Source organism: Amphichorda felina (assembly GCF_050947745.1).
Source record: "Amphichorda felina strain 45539 chromosome Unknown scaffold_2, whole genome shotgun sequence".
Classification (NCBI taxonomy): domain Eukaryota; kingdom Fungi; phylum Ascomycota; class Sordariomycetes; order Hypocreales; family Bionectriaceae; genus Amphichorda; species Amphichorda felina.
The window spans coordinates 3,325,345-3,345,204 of NW_028145048.1; the positions used below are offsets into that span (position 1 = coordinate 3,325,345).

The following is a 19,860-nucleotide window of genomic DNA, read 5'->3' on the forward strand; positions in this document are numbered from 1 at the left end:
AACTCATACAGCCTCCCAAATCAATCTAAGCTCCATTCTACGTTACATATGAAAAATCCGTGCCACAAAAACGGTCCATATTCTGACCCAAACTCACTCATGATTTACCATCAACATAGAACCTCCACTCCCAGCCTGGGTCTTACACGCTATAATCATTGAGCCGATACGGCACTAGGTTGAATAGAATAGCTGGTCGGATCCTTGGCCCCCTTTTCAGCACTCTTTGGACCCAGGGATAACTCAAAAAGTCCCGCCTGTTCTCACCAGGGACTGCACCGTTGTGAAGAACAACCCAAAGCTGTTGAGCCATCATCTCGTACTCTTCCTCCCAGTGAGCGCGTTGGCAGTTAATGCAAGGACCAACGCCATGGTTCTGCACGCTCCAGCGGGGGGAGTTGGGGCCAGGAGACTTTCGGTCCAGAGATAGGAGTTCAGCCAGCCTCCTGTCGTCGTATAAGTCGACAACTGCCTGGATAAGCGGCCCATTATTGGGCCACCCGATGGGATACCCAAAGTACTGTCTGGCCATGGGAACTCTGATGGTTATTCCTGGTGCGGTGAGGACATAAAGCGTCTTGAGCCCCCTCATACGACCGAGAAATGACCAGGCCCTCATGAACCGATGGTCATCTCCGCTACCCCCACGGGTCCCAGTGGATAACGATCGCGGAACCAACCATGATCCCCAGGACACTGCAACCTTGTGCATACCCAGTCCGCTTTCACATGCTTCTTCCAGAATGTCTCCATAGCTAGACCATTCCATTCCCCTGTTGTTACGAGAGTCCTGATACCCGTGATTAAAGAGCAAGATATCTTCAGGTTGTACCAGGCCCAGAGGGGCCCGCAAGACATCACTGGTCGATGACGCTATGCCCGGGGTTGATTCTTCTAGTGTCCAATAACTGGAACCCGGCGTCTCCCTAAACTTCTTCATGACTTCGAGAGCCTCATCTCCATCGTCGGTGACCTGGGGGGGCGGGGAGACTACCAAAATTCCCATGTAAGATCTGGAAATAAGCTCATGCAGGTCGATTACCCGTGGGGTCGGGACGGGAAGAAGATCGATAATCAAGTCGCGTATATCAGTCGGGAACTCTTTGAACTTGGGAAATGCGACGGAGATTTCGGCGCTGGACAGGTGACCAAGTCTTTGGTCAGGGTCTGTCTCTGGCCCAAGTCCATGGGCGTTGTGGATCAGGTCATTCTGGCAAACCCATGGTGCCGACGAATTAACCACCAGCTCCTTCCATATGACCAGTCGAGAGCGACGAACCGTGGGAGTCGAGGCGGCGTTCTTGAAGAAGCAATTCGCTGGGTGGCCACAAATCTTTCCAGAGAAATGGAAATAGCCCGCAATGTGGGAGATGTTTCGGATCTCCCCCTCGGTAGGGGTTTCCAAGTTCTCGACCAGTCCCAGAGACTTTATCATCGCGACAAGCTCCTCCTTAGTGACTCGCTCCGGATCCTTCACCATTTTGCGCAGATTTTTATCGAGAAGGGTGTCGAGGAATGCTTCATATGACCAGCGAGGTTCCCAATCATTTCTGATGAAGCCTTCATACGGCCAGGTACACTCCCTTCCCGGATCCAAATACCGGTTGATTTGGTTAGCGTAGCTCATGGCTGCGCAGTTGTCAAATTCTAGAGTTTCGAGGCTGAATATGTTTGCAGGCAGCCTCTCTTTTGGGAGGCGATGGGTAAGTGCTAGATAGGTTCTTGGAATAAGAGCACCTCTCTTCGGCTCCAGAGATTAGAACCTTGAAACAGTCAAGAAAAGACCTTAGCAGCCTTACAGAGGCTGTTTGTTCTGCCCAGTCGTTTCCGGAAGGAGGCCTGTGTCCGTGGCCAGGGGGCGAGTCGAAGAGCCGTTGGCGATAGTTTCGAGGGCGGGGATTTGTGTCGGGAAGAAAAATCAGTGTGAGGAATAAAGAGCTTCTCGGTTGCTTCGAGGTCAGACGTGGGAGTTGGCTTTGAAGCAGAACGAGGTTGTGGAAACAGAATGGATTATCTTGGAGTGGGAGGAAACGCAATACGTAAGTTTTTGGGACGCGCAGTGACTGCAAAACATTCAAATTTACCCCAGGTTCACTTCACTCTCACCTGAATGAAAGGTGCCTACTTGAGGTAGTGGAGCTGAGGCAATTGTGATGGACATGAACATGACGGAATACGAATGAACAAGAGGGAACGCGTACCTACCCAAGTAAGGATCGTTCTACCTCCTTTCCAACAACCGGTAACCGACTGAACACAATATTGCAGATAGTACAGCGGCTTTGGCAGCTTCCAGTTCATGTAGTCGCAATGTTTATACTAACCTTTTTTCCCCACAACAGATTGCTCACCAGACAAGACAATCACCCACAACCTCACTGTCACCGTCAGAGGTGGTATTACATCTCCAACACCTTCGAAGTGTGTTTTGGCAATGAAAGACATTGGAGATGAGAGCCGCCCCCGAAGTAGTCTAACAAGGTGAAGAATTGCACGTTAACGGGAGCTGATCCGTCTGGCCAGCAGGCCTTCGCACTAAATACCTAAGCTCAAAGCATTAGAGCATTAGAGCTCTGCTGTCATCAAACCCCTACCGCACCGTCAAGCCTTCTAAGGCTCGGGGTGAGTATCTGTAGAGGCTGACTGAAGACTTGTGTATATTGTCTGAACACTATTACCTAGCTTGGTCTAACATTACCAACCGTCATAGGCTGCCAATATTGATTGTTAATCCGTCCTGCGTATCCCTCTCTTGCGCCTGCCTCACAAGTCGTGAAAATTTTCAATTTATTCGATGTTATATTCGGCAGTCCAGAACTTTTGCAATGCTTCTCATCCACTTTCATGGAGGGTAATAGGTGTGGGCTGTGGCCATGGCTAGCGTGTCTCTAATGGTAGTCGCCTACCTCGACTCAGAGAAAGGAGTTCGGAGGCGTTGTTCGAGGCTCTACTAGGTAGGTATTAATATGCGTAATAATATTCAATTACGAGCGCAACGCTAAAACTGACTCGTTTGCAGATAGTAATTCGAACACGATGACTCCGATCAGAACCTGGGGTCCCTCGCCCATGGGGTAATACTATGCAGCATTTCCCTTGGCAGCAACACAGAGCGATGAACCTCGGCCCGGCAGAACAAATCTGGGGAAACATCCACAGTGCCAAAATCGAGATGCATCTACCTACAAAACGCCCTGCTTGGTACTGTCATGTCGATCCTGCTCCCGCTTCATCCACTTCATACTTCACCCCTCCCTGAATTTCCTTTCGCTCATCAACATGCCACTGCGAGCCAAGGTGGCCGACCATGCCCTGTCGGGTCAAACCAAGGTAAGAGCTAGCTCCCAGCGACCCAGACCTGGTGCGAAGCGGTTCCTAACTTGCGGATAGGTTCCTGTCGAAGAAATGACCGAGATCCATCCACTGCCAGGAGACGAGGCGGACGATGTCATCTTCAGCATCCAGGGTCGCGTGGGAATGATGCAGCTCAACAGACCCAAGAAACTGAATTCCTTGTCTGGGTCCATGATACGCAAACTGATTCCGAAGCTGAGGGTGAGTTCCCGCACGCCCGGCTTGACCCCTATCGCTAACGTCGCATGACTGGATTGCAGGAGTGGGAGAAGTCGGACCTGATTGATTGCGTCGTGCTGACCGCCGCTGGGCCCAAGGCCTTCTGTGCTGGAGGAGACGTTGCAACCTTGGCACGACAAAATATGCTCGGGAAGCAAGGCGAGAAGGAGTCTACCGAGTACTTTGCCACCGAGTACAAGCTCAACCATTTGATTGCCACGTATGCGAAGCCGTACATTGCAATCATTGACGGAATCACCATGGGCGGTGGCATGGGACTCTCGTGCCACGGCCCCTTCCGAGTTGCGACAGAAAAGACCCTCTTCGCCATGCCTGAAACAGATATCGGACTCTTCCCGGATGTCGGCGGTGGCTTCTTCCTTTCGCGCCTGGACGGGGGCTTGGGCGCATACCTGGCCATCACCTCGGATCGCGTGGCCGGTATCCAGACATACTACGCCGGTATTGCGACGCACTATATACATTCTTCCAACATTCCTGACTTGTTAAACCAACTCACAAGTGGCTCAATTCACTTCCCGAGAGGATCTACCTATCAACAGCGCCTCGAAGTCATCGACAATGCCCTCATCAAGCTTTCCTCGACAACCCCGCACAGTGACCCAGTTCAGCTGGCCGGGGAGAAGCGCGAGGCGATAGATGAGGTCTTTGGCCCTGACTCAACCATCCCCGAGATTCTGAAGCGTCTTGCCGATATCAGCGCCGGCCAGACCAGGTTCAGCTCAGACTCCGTTCGGGAGTGGGCAAAGAAGACCCACAAGGTGATCACGACGGGGAGGAGCCCAACGTCCATGGCAGTGACGCTGCGGCAGCTGCGTCTCGCCCGGGGATGGACCATAGGGCAGACTTTCAGGCGCGAGCACGTCATTGCTGCGAGGTTCATGAGGCATGCTGACTTTGTCAACGGCGTCAAGTCGAAGCTCATCGACAAGCCCGCCACAGCCCCGAAATGGAACCCCCCACAACCTGAACAGGTCACCGATGCTATGGTTGAGGAATTTTTCAATGCTCCTAAAGACCTTCCCAGCTTAGTATTGCTGGACGAGGAGTCCAGGGCCGAGTACAGGGAATATCCCCATGCGTGGACGGCACTCCCTTCAGAGGCCCGCATCAAGGGGATGCTCAGGTCGGCAGGGGCTCAAAACCCGTCTGGTAAAACCACAGATCAGGTTGTTGGTGAGCTAGCTGGTAGCATCGGAAATCGTCCCGGCGTGGAAAAGAAGGTCCTTGATGTCTGGGCGAGGATGGCAAGGTCCGCTGCTTAGGGAGCGGTAAATAGGGCGTGACCTTGCATGCATACACATACATACTAGAGAGAATAAACAGATAACGGGTCCAATATTGTGGTCATGGAAATTGTGAGATCAATTATCTAAGCTCAATCTTCCCATGGCAAGACCTGCAAAAGCAGAAACAACTTCCCTCTGGTTCGCCTTCTTCAGCAAGTCAAAGTGCCGTCTTCTCCTCCTGAAGCTGTACTCTCCGTCGTCGATTTCTGCGCTGCGCCCCACGGGACCAAACGCCATCCTCTTCGTCCCTGCCCAGGGCTCTTCCCCATTGATAAACAAGATCCATCTTCGCCTCATCTCCGAGCCGACAGCCTCGGAACCCGGATCAAACGATAGGTCATACCCGCCGAACAGTAGGATCAGGTCGACAGCGTGGTGGGAGCGGCTCGAGGGCTGCCAGGGGTTTGGCTGGTCAATGATGTACTGGTAGACGCGCCTTTGGTCCTTTCGCCACTGCGCGCAGATGTCGTATGCCGGCATGGCGAAGCAGCGGTCGTTGATAAAGTCCAAGGCACCCAGCTTGCACGAGGTGGCTCGGTCGGGGTAGATGCCATAGGCGCTCTTGATCTCTGCCGAGTCTTTGATCTTGTCGAAGCACTTGCAGATTTCAGCAGCACTTGCTGTCTCGATGCCATTTCGCCAAATTGCGGACTGTGAATTGTAGCCGATATTAGTCCAGATCATAAGGGAACGTGAATGAACAATAGGGAGGCATGCTCAGAAATTTCAGGCACACGTACATCATACTCGCAGTCACCCACCATGAGCGCGTCAATCTGTTCCATCTTCTTCTGCCACCCCTCCAGCCCATCGGAAGCCTGCAGCGAAACGGAGGAGATACCACTCTCCTCCATACGGCGAAGCAGTGACTCAACCGGGACTTCTTCGAGTGCGCATCCGTCCTTCTGTTGCACCTTTTTGGAGAGCGCATCAATCAATGCCTTGCCGCCCTTGAGCTGCATAGGTGGAGAGAGAAATAGGGATCCAGACTGGATGATGGCGCGTTGGACCGGAGTCCCCACTATGGCATGGGCGTGAACGTAGACGCCGCCGGCGCTTTCTCCTGCCATGGTTATATTGTTCTGCATGTCAGGGGTATCTCTAGTCAGCTTCTCTCGCATCTGATATTGATGATGGTGCTGTAGAACAAACCGGGTCACCGCCGAATCCTCCAATATGCTTACGGATCCATTCCACAGCGAGTGCCTGGTCCTTCAAAGCCAGGTTGGTTTCCTGGCCGTTCCCGAATCCAAAAATATTAAGCCGGTAGTTAAGGGCCACAATAATAATGGGTTTCCCTAGTTTGGCAGAATCTGCCACCATGCGATGAGGATCGCAAATCCTGCCAGCCAAGCTCCCAAAGGTCATAACCTGGGAGCCACCTGTGACATAGATTCAGCACATGTCCTTGGCAGCCCGGTATTTATGAGAGGATCGCGAGTGTGTGACTAATGCACGCTGCTTCTATCGCATATACGTTCAAAAGCAAGTCGACTCACCATGTATCCATACAAACACAGGCAACTTTTCCCCAGCTGCCACACCAGCCGGCAGAGTTATTGTGAGATTGAGACATTCAAATTCGTCCTGTGGCTCCAGGGGGTCGTCCAGGTGCTCCGGAAGTCGAAGCAGCACTGCGGGCGACGCGTAGTTCTGAGGACACACGGGTCTAGACAGGAGACGGGTTAGAACTACCTAGACGCAGAACACAAAGGAACACACGAGGATTGATAGTTGGGTGGCAAGGATGAAGGAAGCAACACACCCGAAGCTGGTGCAGTCCATGGCCGATGACTGGCCGTTGCTGGGCTGCTCCTGTAATTGGGCCCGTTGGAATCTGGCCGGCACCTTGCCGTACTTGATGCCCCGATACTGTTCAATGCTGACTCCATGGCGATCTGACTTGATCCCATGCAGGCGAGCGTTGAGTGTGGAGTGTTCCTTGATGGCGGTTGTGGGAGCAGCATCGGAGCTGGGATCCAAATGGGAGGCAATTGCCTGCAGTCGGTGAGCAGACATGGCGGATGACGCGATGGAGGGTGAACGTTGGCCTGATGGTCTGGACGCGGAACAGTGAAAGCAGTGAAACAGTGAGTGAAGGTTGAGGCGTTCCTGGGGGGAATTACTATTATGGCAGGCGATGACGCCACGAAATTGCACTTGCAAGTGACCCCGAGCGATCAGTTCATCCATCAGAGCCTCTGCTCGGTCGTCTTTGGGGAACCGTGGGCCTCGGTTATTAGCAAATGGCAACCAAAAAAAAAGACGGGAACCACTTGTGGTTTTTCAGCCTACCCAACAACCCCAAGTCCCCCGCCACATGACGCGTGGAGGCCTAAAAGCCAAGCACTCCAACTCTCCAAGGGCCCCCCAAGGGGCACTACTCGTACATAGCCATGGCAGGCCTCCAGGGGCCAGGCCCAAGCTTTAGCTCACCGAACCCCTCCAAGCCTCCTCCAGGGGCCCAGATCGGTACCGACAGCGCCATGTGCGCCACCCCCGGGGGACCCCGGACCCCGGAGCCCCGAGCACGCCATGCAGAATTAAAATACGCACTACGAGTACGAATCCGAGTGCTATGATATGGACGAATATGGACAGCGGCTCCGGTTGCTTCGCCTTTACTTTGTGTCATATCATCCCTAAATCGCTACACGTATGTGTCACCAAAGGGCAGTTCCGTACTCTTAATTAAGAACTCTATTAGTAAAGCACCCCATCACATGGAGATTGTGCCGAAGGGAAACAGGTGAATAACCGCGCCAAGCGATCAGGGTACATTTATTCCGCCATCAAGAGGTCAAGTTTTCAAGTCAAATTTAAGTGTTCAAGATGCCGGCTTAATTCTCCATGTTATTCTGACCATAGGCTAAATGCCTTCCATGGGAGTCAACAACTAACGCCGACATCTTTGGTGATAAAAAGGGCATTTATTAATATGACGGATCATCTATGGGGCGCCAAAGAACAACTGCAAGTGCTCTAATATTGCGAGAACCATCCTGACACAGGCCAATAGCCCAGAACTTTGTAAAGAAGCAGAGGTCCAAGAATCCCCATGGTGTAATATCTCTCAGATAGTGTACCGGAAAAAGGTGGCATAGTCTCCCTTGTCTGACTCGAGTTCCATCTCGGCTTCAGTATACGCGGCGGGGGCCTTGTGGGCAGCGTCGCGCCTCGCGTTCTCCCGCCGCAAGTAAATGGTCATAAACACACCTAGCAGGAGCGTCATCGCACAGAGGGCAATGAGAATACCATGGCCGGAGCGATAATGGGGAGCATCGTTGGCTCGGAAGATGAAGCCTGCCACGGCACCGCCCATGTTACCCTAAATAGAGGGGGAACATGTTAGCAAGAGCTCTCATGGAAGAGTGAACCAAAAAAAAAAAAAGAGAAGGGCTACTAACGCATCCGATCTGCATGGCAATGCCGACACCTCTCTTAACAGATCCGCCAACGTTGTTGCTGTTCCAGGAGGTGATCTGGGGGACGTTAGGGAAGATGCCCAGCAGCACAAGGAAGCAGGCAAAATATTTGACGCTCGGGATCTCCACGGCAATGAGAATAACAAAGCCGATGATACTATTACACGATTAGCCAGGCTCTTTCGTTGCTTGGTTTTGTTTTTGGCCGCAGGACGAAAGCAAACAAAACCCGGGGATCGTAGAGTTTGGGTCCAAACTTACGCTATGGCAGCAATACCAATAACGTAGATGCCGCGCTGGCCGTGTTTATCGGTCACAAAGCCAATCCCAACGGTGGCTATGCAGGCGGTAACATAAGGCGGCACGGACATGAGCTGGGCCAGCTCAGCCGTGTGGCCCATGCTCTGGATGATGGTGGGCAGGAAGATGGACACGGAGTAGAGGGGGAGGAAGTTGCCGATGGTCATGAGGCAGTTCACCCAGATCTTCCAGTCCTTGAAGGCGTCCTTGATGAACTTGGAGTGGAACTCGTTGGACAAGGCTGTGTGGTCGTCGCGAAGGCGGCGCACAATCTCGGTCTTCTCCCGGGAGGAGAGGAACTTGGCGGTATCCGGGTAGTCATTCAGGTAGAAGAATGCAATGACGGCTATTGATATCAGTCAACCATTTTGATGCAAGGATAGGAATGCAGGGAAGAGGAATCGCCGCTCACCAACAAGAACTGTCAAAATACCCTCAAGGATAAAGATCCATGACCATCCAGCGAGCCCACCGACTCCCTCCATCTCCATAATTCCGCGTGCGAGCAGGCCTCCAAAGGCACCAGCAGCAGTAGCAGCGGAGAAAAAGATGGCGATGCGCAGACCGCACTCATGGCGACGATACCACAGTGTGATGCTAGCTTCGGTTAGCCGCGCCACGCCCATGCTCAAACATCGCTGGAATACGTACTAGTAAGTGACACCAGGGAAGAGACCACCCTCTGCCAATCCGAGGGCGGCTCGGGCGGCCAGAAGGCCCTCAAAGTTGTGAACGATGCCCATCAAAGTCATAACAATGCCCCACACCACCATGATTGTTGCAATCCAGACAGAGGGGCGAAAACGCTTCATCGCCAGGTTGGAGGGAACCTCGGACAGAACGTAGAAAGGGAAGAAGACTGCGACTGCGGTCTATTCACCCAAATCCAAATGTAAGCAGGTTTGCTTTGGTAGACAAGCGGAAACAGCAACAACATGGGTCAACTGGACTTACACTATAGTCCCACTTGCCATCCATCCCCAAATCTTCCTCCATACCGGCCAGTTTGGCATTTCCAATGTTCGATCGATCGAGAAAGGAGAGAAGATACATGACAGCTAGAAGAGGGAGGAGGGTCTTGTCGAGTTTCCAAAGGAGGCCCTTTGTCTCCTTGGTGGAGAACCCTGCCTCCTGCTCCTCATACTCGACAGTTGGCTTTTCAACATCCATCTCGCTGTGGTTGACCAAGTTTCAGCGTCTTGACTCTGCACGAGAGGGGTTCTTCTGTGCCTCTGTGACAGTATCTTCGGATAGGAACAAGTTGGATGTAGGAGAACTTGGAGGATACCAGAGTTGCGCGTTACATATTCGGCCTTGATGTGGACAAAGCGATTTAAGTAGTTTTTCCATGGGTCCGTACACCATCAGACCATTCAGTTACATGTGCCTAAGGTACCAGATGTGCATAGCATCTGGGATCTCGCAAAGACCAGACTCTACCATTTCACACACCTTGTCGTGGCGGCCCTTGGCAAGTGGGGTGATATCCACTAGAACGCGTGCGTACTCCTCTGTATGATATAAACTATCAAGGTTAAGCGTCGACTAACTTTGCTGGGCAAGATCTCCTGGGAGAAGAACGCGCTAAGATGTTGGAGTAGTCGAGTCAGTGCCAGACGGTAGTACAGACGGCAGTAGAGTATTACAAACGGTAGATGTGTTACCACAGACTGGAGTGATAGAGCCTGGCCCATTCATGCCTGTACCTTACTTTCTACTAATGCACGTTGTGCTTGTTTCCTAATGCCTACCATACCGAATCATCCCTCTTCCACTCCCCCGAACCAGACGAGAGCCGACTAGCGGGCCAGCGGCTACGAAGACGGGGCTTTTCGGCTCAGCCTCCAAGCCTCCAAGCCTCCAACAAACTCGACCCCCCCCCCCCTTCGCCTCGAGCACAACGGGTCCGCCAAGCTTTCACCAAAGAGACAGTCATCGCTAGCGTCTCCAACTATACCAGCCTCAGTGCCTCAGTCAGCTCTAGCGGGCTTCAGGAGGTGGTAGCGCCAGTAGGCAGAGTGGCCTGTTCAACTGTTGGTGGGGAATTGAGCACGAAATCCTGGGGTTTGTGAGGGGAACGAATGCGGGGGACGAAATCATGCAAATAGCGTTGCAGATGCCCCGACTTCCCCGCAGGTATCAAAGGTCCCAATGGTCCCAATAGGCTCCGATGGTTCGATCAAGCAATGCTTTACATGCACGTACGTAATATTGATAAGGCAGGTCAGCGTGGAGGACGGATAGCTCCGTCGGAGCTGGTGTCCCCAGCGTGGCGGCGTGGCCAGTTCCTGGATATCCGAGCTTTACCGGCCACTACCGACAACGTGGACACGGCTGATATCCGGGGCCACGCCAGTCTCAAGCCTAGATTGCTTGGATTAGGACTATCCCCTGTCCGTTTTTCTCGGGACTGAGGCTACGTGGCAGAACCCTCTGTGGAGAGCTGTGGACTCCGGGGACGGGCGTGTTACCGTTCAGATGGTCGCCGACAATCTCGTTCCCCGCCAGGCAGGAGTCATGATGACAACTGACCGTATTTCTTTGTTTTTTTTCCTAACCGCCGTCTGATTCACTAATACGGCTACCAGATCGTACCTATGGAGTGGATTTCGGGGCTTAAAATCTAGACCAAAGGAGGATTCTAACTAGTCGATGTTTTCATCTAACAAGATGGTCGAGGACTGTGGCCTGCGCCAGAAACACCGTGGGTGACTCACCGACCCATTTCAACATAATATACGAGTATACCCTAAGGGGAAGTGAAGAGCAAATTATACTAGTGCTGATTCGCTCTAAGAGGTTCCTGCATGCAAGTAGTTACAGACCAAGCAGTGCAGTGCAAGCATCCCTCCTTTTCATCAACTCAGGGGGCAGAACACATGGATTTGAAACGGTGGCCATCAATATAGAAACACAGATGGTATTGAATCAAAGATCCCTGTGTACAGCCAGATTCAGTAAAGCTGAAGCCAGTTGCATCACAACCAACATGGCATGGCTTTCCGAAATATTCCATGTAGTAAAATCGACGAAGCCGCGTGATTTCATGGTTGACGATACTCCAGAAGACGATCCAAGATCATTCTAGAAATACATCAGAAACCTGTGTTGCACGATAATTAGTAGATGCCACAGAGAATACTGCAACGTGAGACGTGGTTGGTGAAAGCCGCATGAAGCGTGCGTCATCACCGCCACCCAGGAACCTGAGGTCAAAAGCAAGACAGAAATACTGAGACAGCCTCTCTCTTCATACAAGGCTAGTTGAGCTTCTTTATTATTGTCCCTTGCCACCCAAATGTCCCATCGCCTTAAATCCGGGCATCCATCTTATTCATTCCATTCATTACCAACCATCGAAATTCAAAATCTCTTCACATTGGCTTACTCAACCAGCGCCCGTGGGCCGGCTCGCGAGACATGTGGCGGTCAAGAGCTCTCTCGCGCGATGAGGAGGTCGAGCTCGAGTCGCTCCTCCTGCAGGACCTCGAGGATGACGATGACCTCATCTCGAGCCCAGACGCTCCTCTCGCCATGGCACCAACATCAACACAAACCACCACCGCCATCCGCCGCCCCAAGTGGCTCTCGCACGCGGCCCGCCACCGCGACTGGTACCATCGCTGGGTCCAGCCCATCTCATCCTACCTCATCCACCTCTTCCGGCCCCGCCTGACCTGGCGCTACGTGCTGTTCTCGGCTCTCGCGCTCTACGTGCTGTACTGCTTCGTGCGCGGCTCACCACTCTTCGCGTCCCCCCTGCCTCCCCACATGGGCGTGTACGGCGTCGGGGCCGTAGATCTCGAGATCCCCCTCCAGGGAGGTCCCAAGCGCATATCTGAGGCCGTCTTCAAGCATTCCGGCGATCCCGCGTTCGACGTCGAGACCCTGCTCGTCACCCTCTACTACCCAACCGACCCGGCCTTTCGCTCGCGCAAATCACGCCACTACTGGATCCCCAAGCCCATCAGCCTCACCAGCAAGGGCTACGCCAAAGTCGCCCACCTCGACAACTTTGTCACCCGGCCCCTCCTGACCTCGCTCCTCTGGGCCGTCGCCGGTCACATCACCATCCCTGCCGAGGTCGATGCCCCTATCCTGGGGTCGCCGTCCCTGGACAGCGACAGCGACGGGGAGTCGCAGCCAGGCCCCTTCCCCATCATGGTCTTCTCCCACGGCTCCGCCTCCTCCCGTACCGACTACACATACTTCCTCGGCGAGCTCGCCTCTCATGGGCACGTCGTCGCGGCCATTGAGCACCGCGACGGCAGCTGTCCTGGCACCCTCATCAAGCTCACCCCGGACGACCCCGGCCGCCCGCGCCTGCACATGCGACCCTCCGACCTCAAGGACAAGATGGACACCCCCGAGTTCAAGCGCACCCAGCTGGCCTTCCGCGACGCCGAGATCCGCGCCGCCATCGACCTGCTCACGTCCCTCAACCAGGGCACCCAGCCAGACAACAACACCCGCGCCCCCGTCACCACCCTCGACAACTGGGCCGGCCGCCTCAACACAGCCCTCCTCACCATCGCCGGCCACTCCTACGGCGCCACCGGCGCCCTCCAGGCCCTCAGCACCGTCGCCCCCAACGCCTCGGCCGGCATCATCCTCGACCCGGGCAAGTCCTCCGGCCCTCTCAACCACAATGCCACCGTTCCCCTGCTCGTCATCCACTCCAACTCGTGGTCCCGCACGCACTCCATCTTCCACGGCCGCCCACACTTCGACACGGTGCGTGACCTCGTCCGCGGCGCCGCCGCGCCCTCGTGGTTCCTCACCAGCATCGGCACATCGCACCCCAGCGTCACCGACGCCCCGCTTCTGGAGCCGCTGCTGCTGCGCTGGACCACGGGCGCGGGGATGGACGTCAAGGCCGCCCTGCGCGAGTACGTGGGCGCGGCCAATGACTTCATGACGTACGTCGCGACTGGCGAGGTCCCCGGGGGCCTATTGTCGGAGAAGGTGACACACGAGAAGTACGGCGAGTGGATCAGCGAGGATCGCAAGAGGGAGTTCCCCAAGGGCTTGGCCAAGCACTGGGAGATCCACGTCACCCCTGACTCGTAGCACCATCGAAGACGACTATTACAGTGTGTACTACTATTATTAGCACAAGATGTTAGACAAGAGCGCGAGCAAGTGTACGATTCATGATATATTAAGGACACAACTGGTAAACACAAACGACTTGATTAATGATACAACTCCCATTCGGTGCCACTGCCAGTTTCCCAGCTCTAGTCCATGTCCCCACTCGGGTTATATCCATGCCACCATTTCCCAGTAACCCTAGCTCAGAGGATCCGTAAGATATGTAATGACGTGGGCATATGTGTCCACCCCCAGACTTATAACATGTCACGCACCCACAATCCATTATCAAATATTCTCCGACCATGTTGGACCTCCGGCCCATGCACGTCATTGTAACGCCAACAAGACCCCCTCAGAGGAAGACCGCCGGCGAACTGCCGTCACTCCTACCAGTCGTGCTCCCCTCAGCCTTCCTCCGGCGGCTATGGAGAAACATCTCCACCATCTTCTTGCTCGTCATCACCTGCTCCGGACTGTTCGACTGGTCTAGAATAACAGAGCCGTCCTGGCCAAAGTTGGTTCTGAGGTTCGATGTCGGGGAGGATTCCACTGTTCGGCTGCCCCTCCTTGGCCTCCGACATGGGGAACCTGTGCTTACTCGACCAAACTGTCTCTCCACTGCCGCAGTCAATCCAGGGCTGGACTTGGTCAACGACCCAGCAGTTCCCGCCGGACGGGTGCCTGTGCGCCTTTGAAATCCCAGCTCCCCCCTTCCAGTTGAGCGTGAGTTTGGCACAGTCATAAACGATGCCGAGTGGCGAGGTGTTGAATCCTTCCGCTTAAATGTAGAACTTGGATTTTTGCAATTCAGGGTAGGGAGAGAAGGAAATGTGCGAAACCCGCTCTTGAACGACATCTCAGGGGGCAGTTGATCGACACAGCTCCCTTCGTTCTACGGTGGTAACTCGTTCTCAACGCCGGGCGTAACTCGCCGTGGCTGTAAGATAACATTCTGCGCAGATTTAGACTGAGAGATTCTCGCCAATGGCTGGAGTGGCGTTGTTTCGTTGGACGACCGCCTGGCCTTTGGAGAGTTGCGTACCACGTCCGTAGGAGACTCGATTTCTGCCTTTTCGCGAACGTGGCCTAGTCTAGGACGCGGTTGCGAGAAGTCTGGTGCCTCCTCACAGCTTCCGGCAGGGCCACTACCCTCAAGCTTCGAGACATGGCCACTCAGTCGCATCTTCCAGCCAATTGAGCTTCCAATGGACGCATCTCGTGTAGGTGAACAAAGCAGTCCTCCTGAACACTCGGTAAAAGTCGACGCATTGTCATGTGCCTGCGACGATGGAGGCTCACGAAACCCTTCAGCTACAGACGGCGCGGCGTTCACTCCCATGTCCTCCTCAGCATAGGAATACAAGCTATCAGCATATATTCCTTGCGCTTCACGTCTCGATCCCGTCTTACTTGGTTCGCGAGCTGGAAGGCTGATAGCCGAGAGGGACCCCAGATACTTAGTCCCCAGTCCCTGGGTAGCCTTGTTCTTGACTGACTCTTCGGCAGCCTTCATGTTCTCTTGCAGTGCACGTCGGAACGGACTCACTGTCCGGAAGAGGTGGCTTGGAGGGCTGCCAAAGAAAGCCGAGCTACGCTGGGTCAGAGGGTTGGTTCGCTTAGAATTTGCGTGAGAGGCCAGTCCAGCGTTCCCAACTGATGGTACTGACAGGGCGGCCACATCACCGTTGCTTTTTAGCCAAGGGTTAGGAGAGCCACGACCACCACCAGAGTTGTAGTCGTGGAGTGCGCCAGGTCTAGAAGCCACAACAGTTTCCGGAGAGCTTGGTTCTCGCGGAGGACTCTTGTTCCTTTTGTACTGGAACAAGTCATCTTCCGGTTGGACACAGCGTATCGTCGGAGGCGAGTCAGGAGACCACCTGCAAGATCCAAACTGATTTAAAGAGCTGCTCCTTGTGGGACCGATTCCGCAAGCCCTTATTGTGTCAACACTTTGTCGCCAGTCCTCCTCATTCTTCTCCTTTGCCTCGTTGGCCCTCTTCATCAGCGCCGAGTAGATGCGTTCACTGTCAACTGTGGTAGCCTTGCAGACTGCCAAATCCTGTTCACCCGTCCGTGGAAGCGATACAGAAGAAGCCTGCGTCCCATTTTCCTTGATGGCTGATAGGCGCTGGTGCTCTCCATTTGGATGGCTTATCGCCGTGTTCGTCACGGAATCAGTCCAGCTGGTGACTCGGGACCTGTCATCTGGCAGAACCATATCCCCAGAGTCGCAGCTTTTGAGGCTGCCCTGTCGAGACAGCATATTTTGGCGAGATGTCGTTTTATGTAAGGAGGCCAATCGAGAATGTCTCCCGCACATGGACGGCTCTTCTGCAGGTGCTAGGGGCTCCGAGCGTAGATAGCTGCCGGTTTCAAACTCGTTCGACTCAATGCGACCTTGCTGGCAACTCGGGTATTCTTCAGAGGATTGCTGCCAGCTGAAAAATCCTTTCAGCTTTGTCTTGATTGTTGTGGAAAACTTCCGGGCCTTCTTTCGCAAGCTTCTATGCTTCGGGATAGATAGACTATCTCCAGAAAACGCCGATGAAAGGGCCGCGCTATGGTTGCTGCCGCTCCGTAATGATTTTCGGAGCCCCATAGAGCTCGCAGTCCCACGAGACCTTTTTGATGTGTTGTAAGTAGAAGGGTACGATTTAAGCTGTGGTTGATTCTCAGCCTGTTCGAGGAATTTTTCGCGCGCAAGTTCCAACGCCAGATCGTGATGCCCACTGCTGCCAGTATGAGACGCTATCTGATCCCGTCGATTTCGGAGGATACTCATAGACTTGGGGCCCCGTAGCATCTGCTGGTGCTTCTCCACTACTGGAATCGTATCCTCGTTGGGGGAAGCGTATGATGATCGAGGGCGTCTTGTTTCGTGGGCAGGATTATTCGTGAAGTAGTATTCAGCTTGTGAGAAATCAGTCGTGGGCAACATTGACCTTGATTTTCGTAATCTTCTGTATGATGAAGGCATGGAAACAAGGTCATCCTCGACGGTGTATCGCTCTCTGGGCATTTGAGCTGGACGGAATGGATTTATTGTTGAGGTATCGTCGTGCTTGCTCTCCGACAAAGTGCTCTGAGCACTTCTAGGACGGCCACCAAACGATATATTTTCACCATCGTCAGCTAGGGTCGCAGCTATCCGATGATCGCTTGCTCGAGATCCAAACTCTCTCCTCGGTCGTGCGTTAGGTCCCGTAAACCGGATGCTCCGCTGGCGAGGCACACCAAAGGCATGGTCAACTCTCTCAACGTAGCTCCTCGAGCTCTCGCTGCCTGATATTCCATGCCTTGCCATGGCCTTATCTCTGGGATTAAGGCTCAAAGAAACGGTGTCCTCAGTTAGAGTTGCCATCCCTTCGGTCTTCCTCCCGTGGGCCCGCTGATAGGATAATCTGGCAGCAATGTGAGCTTCACGCTCAGCAGCAACCGGGTCGCTGTGAAGTGCGTAAATCGATTTTCGGGCGATCGAGTTTGTTGACTTGCTCCGGCCGAGAGGACGACGGTGGATATTTTTGTTCCTGCTCCGGCGCAGCATTACCGGTGGCTGACGGTGGGCAGGGCTTAATCAGGAGGTAGGGTAAAGACGCCCAAACTTTGTTGGATATAGTTGAGGTAACGGTGACCATTTGATGCCAGTAAGGTTGCTCGTCTATGACGATGTGAAACTAGGTATTCAGAAACCAAGGCGCAACGTATCTTTTATATCCTGGCACCAGGTCTCCAGTTGAAGCGGCCAAGGCAGCATCAAGTCATAGCTAGAATACGGCCGTGAAGACGATAGTACTATTCGTGCAAGTAGAAGAAAACAGTTAGATAATTGGACGGTCAACCTTCCAGGGGCGATGCAATCCGTAGCACTCTTACCGTGGAATCGCCAAGGAGCGTACTACTAGAGAAAGAGCCATCGCTAAGGTGTCTTAGTAGTGCTATCCATAGCAAGCGTGATATAAGGTCACGGCTCCCCCTATACCCCTAGGACATTGCGAAACCTTGATTCAGCCTTCCTTATCAATACATCCACGAACAGGCAGTCAGGAATCCAGGTCCAGCGCCGCGGACCCAAGGGCACGAAAGAAGAAGGTACTGACTAGGGTTATAGTAAGGAAATATATTGGTCAAATCTGAGGTGATTCAATGTTCGTATGCATTCTAATATCAAGATAACATCCTCGAGTGACCCAGCTATACACACCGAAACAAGCGCAAACAACGAAACTTCAGCGATGCCTAGTGAGGTGTAGCGACCTTTCTACGCCCGATCCGCCCAAGTGCAATACCCAAAAACCAAAGGAAAACCATTCTCTACCTGCCACGCATATCCGGGGTGAATGTGCCAAGACTCTTAAACACGGAGCTCGGAGAGAAGCTTCTTCAGCTCCCCATCAACGGTCTCGCGAACGTGCTCGCTAAACTTGGCAGCCTTCTCCTCGAACTTGTCGACCTTCCCGGAAACAACTTCAAAGCCATCAGCAACGTATGTCTCGAGCTTCCCGACGACAGAAGCGTCGTCACGCTGAACCTCGTAGCTACCAGCCTCCATGATCTTGGAAAAGTTATTGCAGCCACCACCGTTCCAGGCGAGCAGGTTGGGAGTGTCAGAGTCAGGGAGGCCATTCAGGGCTCCCTTAGTTGCGACAGAGATGACGCTCTTCTTCAGCTCTGCAGTGGTGATGGGGGCAACAGCGAACTCGGAGTCGCCGGCAGGCTGGAGAGATAGGTAGTAGGCGAGGAGACCAGCAAGATGGGGAGAGGCCATGGAGGTGCCAGAGATGGTGTTGATGGCGTAGGGGGAGCCGATCCAGGTAGACTGAATGCTCACACCAGGGCCGAAGATGTCAGTGCACTTTCCATAGTTGGAGAAGTAGGCACGGTCATCATTGAGGTCAGAGGCACCGACAGTGAGGGGCTCAGAGGCGGCTGCAGGCGAGTAATTGCAGGCATCAGCGTTGTCGTTACCCGCAGCCACGGCAAAGTGGACACCAGCGCGGACGGCAGCGTTAACAGCGGCATCGAGGGCAGAGGTCTTGCCGCCACCAAGCGACATGTTGGCAACGGAGCCCTTGAAGCCCTTGCGCTTACCATCCTTGGTTGCGGCAACCTGCTTCTCATGGGCCTCCGCGGCATATTCAACTCCCTTGAGGACATCGGCCATAGTCCCGGAGCCATTGGAGCGCAGGACCTTGACAGCATAGATGTTGGCTTTCTTGGCAACACCGTACTTCTTGCCGGCAATGGTGCCTGAGCAGTGGGTGCCGTGGCCGTTGCCATCCTCATCAGCATCTCCGTCAGGGATGGTAGAGCCCCAATGGGCACGGCCCTCGAAGTCCACATGCTCAGTGTTGGTGCCAGTGTCGATGACGTAGGCATCGACACCCTCACCGCCTTCCTCGGTGTAGAGGTACTTGTTAAAGGTACCAAAGCCGAGAGTATCACGATGAGAGATACGGGCAAGACCCCAAGGAGCCTGCTTCTGGGTATCGCCATCGCACTTGTCCTCGGTCACAGCATCCTGATAATCGACCGGGAGCATAGTGTGGACGATTGTGTCGTGCTCAATGTACTCGACCTGGTGGTAGGCTGTTAGCAACAATGAATTTTATAGACAAAGGGAAACCAGTTCGCCTAGAAGCAGACTATAGGACGACAAAAGGGTACAAGGAAGATTCAACTTACATCGGGATGGTTGCGGACCTTCTCGATCACGTCAGGGTGGAAGTGACCGGCATAGCCCTTGAAACCCTCGCCGATGGAGAGGGTGTGCTTCACACCGCCAAACACCTTTCCAACGAAGTCGTCGACGAGGCCTCGCTTGCGAAGCTCAAGATACTGGTCATCCTGCTTGTGACCATCCTCATGAATGGTCTGAATCCAGTTGTGGTGGTCGTTGACAGCTGAGGTATCGACATGATCCTTGAACTTGATAATGTAGGAATCGGGGATGCTGTCAGCATCGACAGAGCTCAGAATGGGGGCTGAGTTTCCGTGGATTGTCTCGGTGCTGAACGAGGCCGCCTGGGCGACGGCCGCCAGAGAGAGGGCGGCAATGCTCCGCATGGTGATCGTCTACCAGAGACGGGCAAAAGAAGGTAAAAGACGAGGAAGTAAACCGCAATCCAGGAGCTCTCTAGAGAAAGGAAGGCAGCCCG

The 19,860-nt window shown here is 53.8% G+C and overlaps 5 protein-coding genes across 5 annotated transcripts; 2 read left to right on the forward strand and 3 right to left on the reverse strand.

The window, feature by feature from the left end:
- Positions 1-3,279: 3,279 nt before the first annotated feature.
- EHD3_1 (enoyl-CoA hydratase/isomerase family protein) lies at positions 3,280-4,859 on the forward strand (the record flags this gene model as incomplete). The annotated part of the gene is made up of 3 exons (XM_083192054.1): positions 3,280-3,330; positions 3,391-3,555; positions 3,615-4,859. The coding sequence occupies 3 exons, from the start codon at positions 3,280-3,282 to the stop codon at positions 4,857-4,859; spliced, it is 1,461 nt and encodes a 486-aa protein (XP_083053268.1).
- A 99-nt stretch (positions 4,860-4,958) lies between these two features.
- On the reverse strand, positions 4,959-6,902 carry ACO1O0_002589 (Alpha/Beta hydrolase protein; the record flags this gene model as incomplete). Its single annotated transcript, XM_083192055.1, has 5 exons — positions 4,959-5,534; positions 5,624-5,965; positions 6,036-6,265; positions 6,383-6,552; positions 6,649-6,902. 5 exons carry the CDS (start codon positions 6,900-6,902, stop codon positions 4,959-4,961), a joined length of 1,572 nt encoding a protein of 523 aa, XP_083053269.1.
- Positions 6,903-7,956: 1,054 nt separating this feature from the next.
- On the reverse strand, positions 7,957-9,778 carry ACO1O0_002590 (uncharacterized protein; the record flags this gene model as incomplete). Its single annotated transcript, XM_083192056.1, has 6 exons — positions 7,957-8,211; positions 8,291-8,465; positions 8,570-8,954; positions 9,021-9,205; positions 9,260-9,480; positions 9,563-9,778. The coding sequence occupies 6 exons, from the start codon at positions 9,776-9,778 to the stop codon at positions 7,957-7,959; spliced, it is 1,437 nt and encodes a 478-aa protein (XP_083053270.1).
- A 2,250-nt stretch (positions 9,779-12,028) lies between these two features.
- Positions 12,029-13,678, forward strand: ACO1O0_002591 (platelet-activating factor acetylhydrolase; the record flags this gene model as incomplete). Its single annotated transcript, XM_083192057.1, has 1 exon — positions 12,029-13,678. The coding sequence occupies one exon, from the start codon at positions 12,029-12,031 to the stop codon at positions 13,676-13,678; it is 1,650 nt and encodes a 549-aa protein (XP_083053271.1).
- Positions 13,679-18,056: 4,378 nt separating this feature from the next.
- On the reverse strand, positions 18,057-19,768 carry PRB1 (S8 family peptidase; the record flags this gene model as incomplete). Its single annotated transcript, XM_083192058.1, has 2 exons — positions 18,057-19,280; positions 19,388-19,768. The coding sequence occupies 2 exons, from the start codon at positions 19,766-19,768 to the stop codon at positions 18,057-18,059; spliced, it is 1,605 nt and encodes a 534-aa protein (XP_083053272.1).
- Between the last annotated feature and the right edge of the window lie 92 nt (positions 19,769-19,860).